Raw genomic sequence first — 14,889 nt, forward strand, 5'->3', positions numbered from 1 at the left:
GGAGGTGAAGATTGCCATGACACGAGATTGCACCACTGCACTCCAGCCTGGGTGGCAGAGACACTCTCTTCCTTAAAAAAAAAAAAAAAAAAAAATTTCTTTTGTCGTTTTCTATTTGTTAATTTTTGGCCGTCTCTTTGTTATGTGAATTTGATTTTTTTTTTTTTTTTTTTTTTAATGCTTTGAGTAGAGAAAACTGTTGAAGCTGCCTTAGGGTGTTTTTCTACAGCATTTGAAATGTAATAACCAAATATCAAAGGGTCTAAATTAGATGTAAAAAGATGTTAATTTAAGGGTTATTTGTATAGCACATTTTAGAAATATAATTGCATTGGAATAAAGGGGTAGGAAGGAGAGGAAAGAAAATTATATGGCTGGTGTTACAAGCTACAGTTTGCCTGCAGGTATTTACAGCCTTTGAAGTATTCTAAATGTATGTCAGGCCTACATAATGGACAGGCTTCCAGGACTTAGGCCAGCTCCAGACACTGACACTTACAGTAATTTAATCATGGTTGCATTCCTAAGTGTGTGTTTCTTTTCTTTAAAGCAGCCAACAGCGCCATTACCCCTGGCTAGAGAGTGATACTGTGGTGGCCTCAAGCATTGTGCAGCTGTTCACTGACTGTATTGACTCACTGCATGAGAGTTTTAAAGGTAGGAAGATGTCAGGCTGTCTCTGCTTAGTTTTCATTTTTCCCTAAGTCATTCAGTCAGTCTTTTCTTTCTACTTTTCTCTACTGAATTTTTATTTAATAGGCAGTTATCTGTGACTGAAGAAAGGTCACTGATACAATTATTTAGTATTAAGTGTGTAATCGCTGCTTCTTCTTTTTTTTTTTTTTTTCCTTTTGGAGATGGAGTCTCGCTCTGTCGCCCACGCTGGAGTGCAGTGGCGCGATCTGAGCTCACTGCAGCCTCTGCCTCCCAGATTCAAGCAATTCTCCTGCCTCAGCCTCCCGAGTAGCTGGGACTACAGGTGCATGCTGCCACACCTGGCTAATTTTTTTGTATTTTTAGTAGAGACGGGGTTTCACCATGTTGCCCAGACTGGTCTCGAACTCCTGAGCTCAGGCTATCTGCCCGCCTCTCCTCCCAAAGTGCTAGGATTACAGGCATGAGCTACCACGCCCGGCCTTTAAGTGTGTAACTTCTTACCTTTTTTTGTTAGGTTGCTCTGAGTTTCTCAGTTATGGTAAATCTGCAGTCTTTCTCTCTTCCAGTATTGCCTATCCTGCATGTTGAGTTTCTTTCTGTCCTCCCTAACTCTTAACCTCTTTTTCATATTTTCTGTCTTTTTATTTTGCTTTATTCTGGGTGATTTCTAGAGGTCTTCCTTCCAGTTCTTTACTCTCTCTCCAGCTGTGTTTCATCTGCTTAAAATATATCAATTGAATTTTTCATTTCAGTGATTATTTTTTCCATTTCTAGATCTATTTGTTTGTTTTTCAAATCTACCCTGATCCTTTTTGGTAGTATCTTTTCTTTCATTAAAAATTCTATTTTTTATTTCCTTAAAATGTTTAAACAGGCTTACTTTATGATGTATATACAATAATTCTATTATCTGAAATTCCTGTTGGGGATTGCCTTATGCTGCTGTTTAATTTTCCTTTGAATTCTTGTTCTTGGAGGCTTGTGTCCTTGTGCATTTTTAAATTTTGTATTGTGAGCCCATATTTAGAGAGACTGATGGGAATCTCATAAGGCCTAGTCTGAGGGTATGTAAGGCCTCCAGAGAGGATTTACATTTGTTGTCAGTTGGAACTGCTCAACTTCTTGGTTTGGGGTTCCCCATGCTACAAGTTACATGAAATTAAACCGCAAACTCACTTGCAGACTGGCCTCAATTCTCAGAGTAAACTTTTTTATCTCTCCTGACTCACAATCCAGGGTAAGGCAGAGAAGTTTCCTCTTTTGCCCCATTCTGCCCTTTCAATAAGAATATAGTCCTTAGAAAACCTCATGTTCTGTCCTCTTGTACTGTTAAAACTCAGCAGGCAAATAGTCCTGGTTGGCTGGTTTCAACATCTGTTTAACACTCTGGCTTCCTCTTTGCTTCTGGCCCATGGTGTTTTCTTCCACTGAGCGTACTTAGTGCCTCTGTGGCTGCCATGTGTTTGTGTGGCATTTAGTTATAGAGTGATATGGTTTGGCCGTGTCACCACCCAAATGTCATCTTGAATTGTAGCTACCATGATTCCCATGTGTTGTGGGAGGGAGCCGGTGGGAGATAGTTGAATCATGGGGGCGGTTTCCCTCATACTGTTCTCGTGATGGGGAATGAGCTTCATGAGATCTGGTGGTTTGATAAGGGGTTTCCCCTATCGCCTAGTTCTCATTCTGTCTTTTGCCTACTGCCATGTAAGACGTGCCTTTCGCCTTCCACTGTGATTGTGAGGCCGCCCCAGCCACGTGGAACTGTGAGTCTGTTAAACCTCTTTTTCTTTATGAATTACCCAGTCTCGGGTATGTCTTTATCAGCAGTGTAAAAAGGAGCTAATACATAATTAACCATATGCCATCCAATTTTGGTTTTTTTTCCATAATAGATTTTATTTTTTGTTTAACAGACTTTATTTTTTAGAGCAGTTTTAGGTTTACAGCAAAATTAAGTGGAAAGTACAAGAATTATTTTATACCCTCTGCCCCGACACATGCACAAACCTTCCCCACTCTGGACATTCCACACCAGGGTGATACATTTGTTATAATTGATGAACCTACATTAAGGCATCATTATCAACTAAAGTCCGTGGTTTACATTAGCATTTTCTCTTGGTGAACACATTCAGTGGGTTTTGACAAATGACAAATAACATGTAGTATCATACAGAGCAGTTTCACTGCCCTAAAAATTCTCTGTGCTCTCCCTGTTCATCCCTTCCCTCCCCTCAACCCCTGATCCTTTTACTATCTCCATAGTGTTACCTTCTCTAGAATATCCTATGGTTGGAATCATAGCATTTCAGATTAACTTCTTTCACTTAGTAATAGGCATTGAAGTCTCTTTATGCCTTTTCATGGCTGGATAGCTCATTTCATTTTGTCTGGCTGTACCTTATTTGTATTTCTGATTTATCTTTTATGTATCTGATCTTGTCTTGAAGAGGTGAAAACTCTTCATAGAATAACAAATGTTATTCATTGCTTCTTTTTGCTCGCTACAAAACGGATTATGCCATATTCTCAGTGTGTGTTTGATAAATAGTAGTTCAGTGAGTAACACATGAAATCCTAGTAGTACTCTTTTTTTTTTTTTTGGAAAGACAGACTTCTAGCTGCTTTTTACCATCCAGAATATGTTGATTACTGAGAAAAAGATTTGAGCACCAAATGATAGTCATAAAGGCTATATATTTAATTTCTTTTTTTTTCTTTTGAGACAGAGTCTTGCTCTGTTGCCCAGGCTGGAGTGCAGTGGCAGGATCTTGGCTCACTGCAACCTCCGCCTCCTGGGTTCAGGCGATTCTCCTGCCTCAGCCTCCCGAGTAGCTGGGACTACAGGTGCCTGCCACCACGCCCAGCTAATTTTTGTATTTTTAGTAGAAACAGGGTTTCACCATATTGATCAGGCTGGTTTTGAACTCCTGACCTTGTGATCCGCCTGTCTTGGCCTCCCAGAGTGCTGGGACTACAGGTGTGAGCCACCGTACCCGGCCGTATTTAATTTCTTAGTGTAGGGGAAAGAACCCCAAGGCTCTCTTGCCTGTGTATATAAATAAAATGAGAAAGTGGCATAGGGACAGGAGGGCACACAAACTTGAATCAAGACTTGGTAGCTGGGTTCAAAGAAAGGAAACAGGAGAGCTTTGCAAGGTAGGATGAAGAAGTATTGTAGCTTTTTAGTGATATTATCTGATCCACTAGCTCCTTCTATGGATGAGGAAAGTGGGAACCTGAAAATGGAAAGAATTTATCTGACGTCACAGAATTTGTGTCTTGACTGGAACTATCAGCTTAGTCTTATCCTAAGACATCCTCCTGGATATCTTCTACATACTTACCCAACTTTATCTAAACAAAACTGTCTTTTATCCATATTTAAACAAATGCTATCGTTAACCTCTATCTTAAAGGTTGTTAAAAATATGCATTCCTGTTTCATGCTGGGTTGTGGAATTGAGAGCACAAGCATATTAGAAATGAGAGTTTTCTGGTACAGTGTGTTGATGCTCATTGGCTTTTTTTTTTTTTTTGAGAAGGAATCTCACTCTGTCACCCAGATTGGAGTGCAGTGGTGTGATCTTGGCTCACTGCAACCTCCACCTCCCTGGTTCAAGCAATTCTCCCACCTAAGCCTCCTGAGTAGGTGGGATTACAGGCGCCTGCCATCACACCTGGCTAATTTTTGTATTTTTGGTAGAGACAGAGTTTCACCATGTTGGCCAGGTTAGTCTCGAACTCCTGACCTCAAGTGATCTGCCTGCCTCGGCCTCCCAAAGTGCTGGAACTGCAAGCGTGAGCCACTGCACACAGCCTCGTTGGCCATTTCTTAAAAGATTTGTGTTGAGAAACACCGTCAGGTTTTTGTTTTTGCTGTGTGTGGCTCACTCTTCTTTGACTGCTTTCCATTTACGTGGAACCAGAAAGTCTGAAACCACTTGTTTTAGACTAAATGTCCGTTATATAGTCATTAGCCCTTGAAGACATTAATGGAATTGATACTTGTGAGGATAATATTGAGTAATAATCCAGGTCTCAGAAAAGCGTGAGATTTATTTTAGAATGACTTACATGAATGACAGTTAATAGGCTAGTTTCATTGCACCAAGGGTTAATTAAGTGTTAGTCATTTGGAACATTTCCACTGTTTCTTAAATTAAAAAAGTATTATTAATGTTATCTTTGATTAACAAATCATAATTCTATACATTGATGGGGTACAGTGTGATTTACAGTGTGGCGTGATTAAATCAAGCTAATTAAGGTATCCATCACCTTGCTTACCTATCATTGTTTTTGATGAGACATTTGAAGTTTGTTCTCTTCTTATTTTGAAATATGTAATGCATTGTTGTGGATGATAGTCACCCTGCTGTACAATAGATCCTGAAACCTATTCCTCCTGCCCTCTGAAACTTTGTGCCCTTTTGATCAGCAACTCGTCATTCCCTCCCTTTCCCCCTGACACCCCACAGCTTCTGGTAACCGTCATTCTATTCTCTACTTCAGTGAGTTCAACTTATTAGATTCCACATATGAGTAAGATCATGTGGCATTTGTCTTTCTGTGCCTGGTTTTCTTCATTTAGCATGATGTCCTCCAGATTCATTCATGCTGTTGCAAATGACAGGATTTCCTCCTCTTCTACGGCAGACTGGTATTCCATTGTGTGTATACACAACATTTAGAAAAATCCATTCATCTTTTGAAGGATGCTTAGGTTGTTTCCATATCTTGGCTATTGTGAATAATGCTGCAGTGAAAGTGGGAGTGCAGTTATCCCTTCAGCCTATCGATTTCCTTTCTTTTGGATGTATACCCAGAAGTGAGATTACTGGATCATATGGTATTCTATTTTTAGTTTTTTGAGGAACCTCCATGCCTTTTTCCATAATGATTGTACTAATTTACACTCCCACCAACAGTGTTTAAGAGTTTCTTTCTCTCCAGATCCTCTCTAACACTGGTTATCGTTCATCTTTTTGATAACAGCTATCCTAACAGCTGTGCACTGATATCTTGTTGTGGTTTTGGTTTGCATTTCCCTAATGATCAGTGACGCTGAGCATTTCTTCTTGCACCTATTGGCCATTTGTATGTCTTCTTTTAAAAAATGGAACATTTCTTTTTGGGGAATATTGGATTTCTCCTGAGTGCCAAATGAATGAAGCACTAAACGTGTAAAGCTGAATACATACTGAGGGCAGCAGGCTGTAGGAGCGTATTTCGGTTAAAAAACCATATATTTAGAAATTTTAAAGAAATTTTAAAGAAAAGCTTAAAATGAGCGTCTGCTCACTCCAGTTACCCAAGTGGGTAAATGAAGTGCCATTCTTTATTACTAATCTGCCAGTAGTCCTCTTAACCACTCTCCCCACATGAAAATCTGAAATTGGGTCAATAACAAGAACCTTCGGTTTTAGATTTTTAGTTCAAATTTGCATTTTTTTTTAAAAAGGTAAACCAAAGGTCTTCAGCTCTATTTTCTTTTTAAATTCTAGATAAGCTATTGCCAGGTGATGAAGGAGCCCTTTGGTTGCACCTGATGCATTATTGCGAAGCATGTACAGCACCCAAAATGCCAGAGTTCATTCTGTACACTTTCCATAGCGCGTACCGGAAACTGCCGTGGAAGGACCTGCACCCTGACCAGATGCTCATGGAGGCCTTCTTCAAAGTAAGCCCTTCACTCCCTGGGTTGCAGCCCAGAGAGATCTGGTTTCCAGGGAGCAGCCTGGTCACTGTGGTTGTTAGGCATAGTGGCAGTGTGTGCCAGCGTGGACCGTGAATACATTCTGTGTTGCCTCGGTGGTGCTTGTGGAAAACAGTGTCCCATGGAAGTCATTTCATTGTATTAACACATCTACAGGACCATTTTTAAAACCCAGAGAAAGATTTGATCTATAATATGTCAGTCATCCCCTAGGCTTTGTCATGTGTGAGTACATAGTTTAATGCCTCCATTACGCTTAATCTTGGTGGTTGTTGATGTGTTTGTGTCATTACAGTTTGTGTCATCAACTGTGTATTGTTAAATGTTCTATTAAAGCAAAATGTAAATTGGTACTGAAGCTATTAGTTTCTTTTAGCAGTCATGCAAGTGAATAATTTGATTATATTAGATAAAATGCATTGTGACAACCGATGAATGCATCATAATCGTGTACAGACCTGAAATGACCTGAAAAAAGAGAGTATGTGCGAGTCTTTGCAGTAGAAGCAATGGTTACAAAAACCAGAAAACAGACAGTGTAGTGTAACTTACATACCAGTCAGGCATTTGGAGCTGTTATTGCTTTTCTTTTTTCTTTTTTTTTTTTAATTACACTCTTGTCTTAGGTTTTTATGGTAGTTTCAGTTCATTTGTTCATAGTCTCATCAGTTAGTGTTTACTCTTACTATCACATTTATTACTGAGACACCTTAAGTGCTTTGATACAGATGTACACTTATTTATGACAGTTAGCAAAATGTACTTAACTTTTTTAGTGCCCTTAATGGAAGCCCATCTGTGCTGTCTTGTCAGCCACTCCTCAGTAGCTGAAATGCAAGAAAAGCTGAGGGCAGTTGTTCTAGAGAAATTCAAGACTTAAGAATGATTTTATAGCTAGATTTAGTATATGAGACAGGCATTGAGTAAATATTTATCACCATTATGACCATACTAGAGAAAGGTGGTTTAAAGAACTATAAGATGGAGTTTTAACTAAGTAAAAGGATGACCTTAACTATAAGACAGATTAAATAGTAGCACAGCCTGTTAAGGGACGCTGTAGACTCTGTCTCTAGGAGTTTTATTCTAATGGCAGATGACCCTGACCACCCCAGAAGCTGGGGATGTTTTAATTCTTTGTGTCTTCTTGGCATAATAAACTATATTTTTTTTGGTGGGGTTGAGGGTGAGGATAGAGAACTGATTATAATGGACAATGAAGAATCATTTTCTAAAAGAAAGAGAATTAGTAGTTAGCATAATATAATAACAGTAATGAGAAGAAATGAATCATCACCAAATTCAATTGATCATGATTTTATAAATAGACTAGAGCTTTTAATCTTCATATTGAAAGGAAAAATTCATGAGTAGCCATGTTTTATTTTAAACAAATTAGAAGTATTGAAATAGCTTGTAAGAGATCTTTGAGGTTTCTTGTATACTTTATAGTACATCTGTTCCTCATTCTCTTATTTTTTTTTTTTTTTCTTTTGAGATGGAGTCTCGCTGTGTCACCCAGGCTGGAGTGCAGTGGCGCGATCTTGGCTCATTGCAAGCTCCGCCTTCCGGGTTCACGCCATTCTTCTGCCTCAGCCTCCCAAGTAGCTGGGACTACAGGTACCCGCCACCAGGCCCAGCTAATTTTTTGTGTTTTTAGTAGAGACGGGTCTCACCATGTTAGCCAGGATGCTCTCGATTTCCTGACCTTGTGATCCACCCGCCTTGGCCTCCCAAAGTGCTGGGATTACAGGCGTGAGCCACTGCACCCGGCCACTCTAATATATTTTAAATAGAATTTAAACATGCAGTCATCAAAAATTGTAAAGACTAATAATGGGGAGACATTGTTATAATACAACATTACATTAAAAAGGGAATACAGGCCGGGCACGGTGGCTCACACCTGTAATCCCAGCACTTTGGGAGGCTGAGGTGGGCAGATCACCTGAGGCTGGGGGTTCAAGACCAGCCTGACCAACATGGAGAAACCTGGTCTCTACTAAAAATAAAATAAAAAATAAGCAATAAAATAATAAAATAAAAAATTAGCTGGGCGTGGGAGTGGGTGCCCAGCTACTTGGCAGGCTGAGGCAGGAGAATTGCTTGAACCTGGGAGGCAGAGGTTGCGGTGAGCTGAGATTATGCCATTGCACTCCAGTCTGGGCAACAAGAGTGAAACTCCATCTCAAAAAAAGAAAATTCAAAAAAGGCAATATAAATAATATACACTAGTGTAGTAGATCTCAAAGTAATGTGGTCCCTGGGACAGAAACATCAGCATTACTTGGGAACTTACACATTCCAGCTCCCAACCCATATGTGCAAAATTAAAAGCTCTAGGGGTAGGCCCAGCAATCTGTTTTAATACACTTTCCATTTAGTTCTGATGCGCACTTAAGTTTGGGAACTACTGACTAGTAAATCTCAACTTTGCCCTGTCCTGGCACACCTGAGGATTCTGATACACTCCCTGCAGCTCCAGTGACTTACTGTGGCAGCGATTCTCCACCCAGGTTGGGGTTAGGGAAGGTCATTCCTCACTTGTTAAGAATGATTGGAATAAATGCTGAAATCTGAACAGACAAACTAAAATATACACACATACATTGTGGAAGGAGAGATATTACAAATATTAAGTCTAAATCTCTAGGAGGTGGGATTGTAAGTGATATAATCTGGGGAAAAAGTGTTTTTTAAAAACATAATTATGAAATAATTTACATACATTTTCCAGATACATAGATAGCACAAGGCAACACATTGATTTTAATTCATTTCCTTCTAGGTGGAACGAGGAAGCCCCAAGAGCTGTTTCTTATTTTTGGGGTCTGTACTCTGTGAAGTCAATTGGGTTAGTGTGCTCTCTGATGCCTGGAATCCCAGTCCCCACCCAGAAACCCGCAGCATGATTGTCTGCCTCCTTTTCATGATGATTTTATTGGCAAAGGAAGTTCAACTGGTAGACCAAACAGTAAGTTTGGGAAGCTTATGGCAAACATTTGGCAAGGCTGATTAGATCTTTGCTTTCTACTAGGTCATAGTTTTTCATTTGTTTTTCCAGTGCCCCTATCAGTGTGAACAGATGCTTGGCATATGAGATGTACCTTTAACCAGATGCCTGATTTTCTTGGATAGCTCATTATCTGATTCTAAATTATACAAAGAACCACACTGAGTTAGAATATATTAATCAGCTTTATTTTACATCTCATTAATATCTGGTTCAATCTCTTGTATGCTTCTTGAAGTCAATTTTGGCATGTCCCACCAGAACAGAGAGTTCATTTGAAAGAAAAGAACCTGGGTTCCAGATACTCAATACATCTTAATATGAATGTGTTTTTGCCAAGACTTTGGTTATTGCTTTCACTAGTACCCCTAACTCGAGTAGATACTTACTTGATATTGTAACTGTTCTGTCCTTACCATAGGCCATCTTAGTGGTTATTCGACAGACTAGTTAGCAACACATATTTCTGGAAAAATTGGGGCTCTGGAACTAAAGGAATATGTGTTTTATTTTTAGGATTCACCTTTACTTAGTCTTCTTGGACAGACAAGCTCACTTTCATGGCATCTCGTGGATATTGTGTCGTACCAGAGTGTGCTAGGTTATTTCAGCAGCCATTACCCGCCATCCATCATCCTGGCAAAAGAATCTTATGCTGAATTAATCATGAAGCTCCTAAAAGTGTCTGCGGGCCTTTCTATTCCTACTGACAGCCAGAAGCATCTGGTAAGTTGAGAGGTAGTTTAAAAGGCAGGGACTGTTCTTGGAGATTGGTAGTAGCATAAGTGCTACAAAGGACAGTCTTGAACCTAGGAAGTGCTCAGCAGAGGAAGTTGGAGGATGTGTATTATCATATACTCATCTTTTGGCCTTGTAGATCTTTTGGGTTGAGTTCTCGTTTTGGGAGAGCCTTTACTTACTAGCAATGTCACATGTTGACGAAAGGTCAAAAGGATTGAGGGCTGCCAGCAAGCTGCTGGTTTCATGATCTGAATGTCATTGGCAGCAGAATGGGAGGGAGGGAGGGTAGTAATATGAGCTTGAGGTCTGACAGGACAAGTCCTTCAGTTTTCTCATCTGATTAGAAATAGTGCCTTGCAAAGGCTGGGTGCGGTGGCTCACGCCTGTAATCCCAGCACTTCAGGAGGCCAAGGCAGGCAGATCACCTGAGGTCAGGAGTTCAAGACCAGCCTGGTCAACATGGTGAAACCCCATCTCTACTAAAAATACAAAAGTTTGCCGGGTGTGGTGGCATGTGCCTGTAGTCCCAGCTACTCGGGAGACTGAGGTAGGAGAATCGCTTGAACCCAGGAGGTGGAGGTTGCAGTGAGCGGAGATCCCACCACTGCACTCAGCCTGGGCAACAGAGTGAGACTCTGTCTTAAAAAAAAAAGTACCTTGCCTCAAAGCGGTGTTGTGAGGGTTGAATTAGATAATGAACATAAAAGTTTTTGGAAAAGTGTCTGGCAAGTAGTTAGTGTTTGGTTGTTATTCTTGTAGTAAAAAAGGAAGAGTATTCTGCCAGAATTTGGGAAAACATGGGCCCTGGTCAAAGTGTTACCATAGATTTGCCTTTTACTAGACTCAGGGCCCTTGGGCCACGTGGGACTAAGTCTTCATGTGGCTTCCTGTTCTGTCTCCTCTACTCCCTACCCAAGCATTCATTGCAGTGCCATGCTCCCAGGAAATACGCAATTAACACTCCTTGCTTGGATTCATTTGAATGATTTTTTTTTTTTTTTGTCAGGATGCAGTTCCAAAATGCCAAGCTTTTACTCATCAGATGGTTCAATTCCTCAGCACCCTGGAACAAAATGGAAAAATCACCTTAGCAGTCCTAGAACAGGAAATGTCTAAGCTCTTAGATGATATCATTATCTTTAACCCACCCGGTAAGTGACTAGTCGGAAGTCCTGTATTCATTCAGTCAATGCATTCCTGCTGTGCGTGTGGCACTGTGAGATCAGGAGGGTGTTCAGGACACTGGCACTCCTCTTTCCAGAGAAGCAATGATCAGAGAGGTGTTTGGACACCAGGGACTGAGCAGTGGGGAAGGATTGACACTGGCAGATGCTGGTGGGTGATGGGTGAGACTGACCATTAAGCTGGACAATGGGATCTAATGATTAAGAGATACCAGAGACCTTTTATTGAGCGGTATTTCTAGGGATTTTGGCTTTTAACTGGAAGTGCACTTCAGAATCACCTGTAGACTTGTCAAGAAACTGTGTATGGAGAACTTCTGCTCCTGGCAGTTTGGTGGACTAGACATACTGACTGCCTCTCCTGCTGAAGACAAACTAGGTGCTGGATGAAATGTTTTCAAGAAACTGGAAATTAAATTTATCGGTGGAGTGGCCAAAAGGTAAGGAAACCTCAGAGGCTAGAACCTAAGTGAAAGGAGAAACCCATCAAGGCAGATGGAGTTCTGAGGCTGCTGTCACCCTGAAAAGTTTTGCTGAATATGTTGGATATTAGGGGGAGGCAGTAAAGCCCAGGGCCTGCCTAAGATGGGAGCCTAAAAGGAAATCCAATGCATAATCCACAGGGTGACATTTTTACTGTAAAGATGATCTAGAAGTAAACCTCCTCTTGTGAAAAGAAGGCAAAGACAGTTATCCGTTTTGGCCTTGCTGTTAGGTTAAATGTTTATGTAGGAAATGTTGTTAGGTTAAATGTTTATGTAGGAAATGTTGTTAGGTTAAATGTTTATGCAGGAAAAGAGATATCTGTTTTGAGAATTGATAAGCTGACCCTCATGTGGTTTTGAAGCAAGAATTCAGACTACCTAGATCGTTAAAAACAGCAATAATAACAACAACCACCTCAGTCTAAGAATTTAGAGTAGTTCCGGGTTGGCAGTGCCACTGCAAAAAGCAACCATAGATCCTGTTTGGAGAAACCCATCTTTAACTCAAGCCTCAAAGTTCCAAGAAAGTCACAGTAAAAAAAGTCACAAAACACAAAAGGAAACAAGACACCATGAGCAAAGTAATAGAAAACAACAGCAGCATCAGAAATGAAAAGATTGAAGATAGTGGAATAATTAGTACAGGAAGCAAAAAGATATTTTTATTATATGCTGAAATAAGAGAGGATTGAAGATATCAGTAAGAAGCAAGGGATTGTAGAAATATGCAGATTTGAGAGATTTATATATTTTAGAAATGAAAAATATAAAGATTATAATAAAGTTAATGGATAAGTTCAACAGTAGATTAAACCCATCTGAAGAGAAAATTGGTAAACTGGAAAATAAAACTGAAGAAAATACTCAGATTGCAGCACAGAGAAGCAGAAAAGGAATGTAAAAGTGAGCTGGGCATGGAGGCCGAGGCAGGAGGATTGCTTAAGGCCAGGAATTCGAGGCCACAGTGTGCAATGACTGTGTCTGAATACTGCACTCCAGCCTGGGCAACATACTGAGAACCCATCTCTAAAACAAACAAAAAGAATGTGAAAGTGAGGTTAAAAGGCATAGAGGATAGGCTGAGAAGGTATAATATACATCCGATTATCTAAGTAGAATTCCAGAAGGAGAGGAGATACTTAACTGGGGAGAAGCAATATCTGAAGAGATAGTAAGGCCGAAAAGTTTCAGGACTGATGAAGACAACAATCCTCAAATTCAGTAAACCCAGCAAATCCCAAGCAGGATATATGGAAAGAAATTCAAACCTGTATACACTATAGTGAACCTGCAGAAGCACCAGTGGCAAAATTAAAAAAATAAAACAAAACAAAACCCTTTACATCCAGGAAGGAAAGGCAGATTCCCTACCAAGGAGCAACGTTTAGACTGACAACTGACTTCTCAATATCAATCAAAGAATCTTCTTACAGAAGACAGTGGGATAACAACTTCAATGTGCTATGAGAAAATGACTCATAAACTAGAATTGTAAACTAAGAAAAGCCACCCTTTAATGAAGAAGATGAGGTAAAGAACCATACTTTCATTGAGCCCTGAGAGTGTTTGTCCCAGTAGATGTCACTAAAGAAAATACTAAAGCATGCTAGGAAGGAGATTGAGTTAAAAGTGTTCTAAGGTTCTACTACTGTTTAGTGGGTCAAGAGATTATACCTTGATAAAGTATGAATATTAACAACTTTAAGAGATTAACCAAAAGAATAGAAATTAAAATGTACAATTTCCAAGTCAGTAGAGGGAGATTAAAAGGAATGGCCAAAGTATGTTCAGTCCAAAGAAGGCAAGAAAGGAAGCATGGAGAAAGTGAGAAAAATAACCAAAATAAGATGATAAAATTCAAATGTGTTGGTAAAGGGACTAATGCTCAAGTTAAAAGACAAAGATTGTTAAGGTAGATTAATAACCAAAAACATCTAGCTTTAAGCTGTTTGTAAGAAATACATCAAAAGCATAAGGATATAGAAAGCGTTCCATAAGATGATTATATCAGGCAAATATTAAAATAGAAAGCTGGCATAGCTATATTAATATCAGATAAATAGAACTGTAAGGCAGAAAACTTTGTAAAAGCCAGATGTTCATCTCTGTGTATTTCTGCCCTGAAGTTGCATGACATAGAAAAAAAAAAAAATCAGTAACTAAATAGAACTAGAGGGAAAAACACTGTGGAAATTAAGAAGCAAACTTTTAAATAACTGATGGCCAAAGGAACAATCATAATAGAAATTTAAAATACTTAGAACTGAATAGTAAAATACAGTGCATCAAAATTTGTGGGATGTGAATTTGGCCTGTTCTCACACTGCTATAAAGAAAAACCCAACACTGGGTGATTTATAAGGAAAACAGGTTCAATTGACTCATGGTTCTAGAGGCTGTACAGGAAGCATGATGCTGCCGTCTGCTTGGCTTCTGGAGAGGCCTCAGGAAACTTACAATCACAGCAGAACACAGAATGGGAGTAACACTCCACATGGCCAGAGAAGGAGCAAGAGAGAGAATGAGTAAGGAGATGTTGCACACTTTTAAACTACCACATCTCTGAGAACTCTAGTATGAGAACAGCACCAAGAGGATGGTGCTAAACCATTCATGAAGGACCCACCCCCATATTCAGCCACCTCCCACTAAACTCTGCTCCAACACTGGGGACTACGATTCAACATGAGATTTGGTGAGGACACAGATCCAAACCATATCAGTTACTTTTAGGGCCATAAATGCTCATCATAGACTTTTTTAAAAGGTAAAAATTAAAAAACATTAAACAGTTATTTAAAAAGACAGCAAAATAACAATCAAAGGCAGTAGAAGGGAGGAAATAATAAAGAGAAAATAAATAGTAAGAAACTAAGAATGAAGAACAATGAAACTGGTAAATGTGTGGGTAAATCTAAATGAAATCTGACTGTATGCAACAATAATAATAGAAATGGCTTATTGGGTTATGGCAACAGTGGAGAAATGAAATTAGAATGTTCCAAAGCCATTACATCATCTGGGAACCAATTAACATCAGACTTCAAAAAATCAGGAATGCATGTTTTCATTTATAGGATAACCACT

At 39.6% G+C, this 14,889-nt stretch overlaps 1 protein-coding gene across 1 annotated transcript in view; it reads left to right on the top strand.

The window, feature by feature from the left end:
* The window catches only part of EPG5 (ectopic P-granules autophagy protein 5 homolog (C. elegans)), a 149,680-nt gene that overhangs the window by 123,113 nt on the left and 11,678 nt on the right, over positions 1–14,889 (top strand). Inside the window, exons 36-40 of the mRNA XM_011978099.1 lie at positions 551–657; positions 6,168–6,343; positions 9,168–9,353; positions 9,909–10,118; positions 11,140–11,284. Coding sequence (XP_011833489.1) covers positions 551–657; positions 6,168–6,343; positions 9,168–9,353; positions 9,909–10,118; positions 11,140–11,284 — 824 coding nt within the window. The remainder of the gene's footprint in view (positions 1–550; positions 658–6,167; positions 6,344–9,167; positions 9,354–9,908; positions 10,119–11,139; positions 11,285–14,889) is intronic.

Source organism: Mandrillus leucophaeus, unplaced genomic scaffold, assembly GCF_000951045.1.
Source record: "Mandrillus leucophaeus isolate KB7577 unplaced genomic scaffold, Mleu.le_1.0 Scaffold189, whole genome shotgun sequence".
Classification (NCBI taxonomy): domain Eukaryota; kingdom Metazoa; phylum Chordata; class Mammalia; order Primates; family Cercopithecidae; genus Mandrillus; species Mandrillus leucophaeus.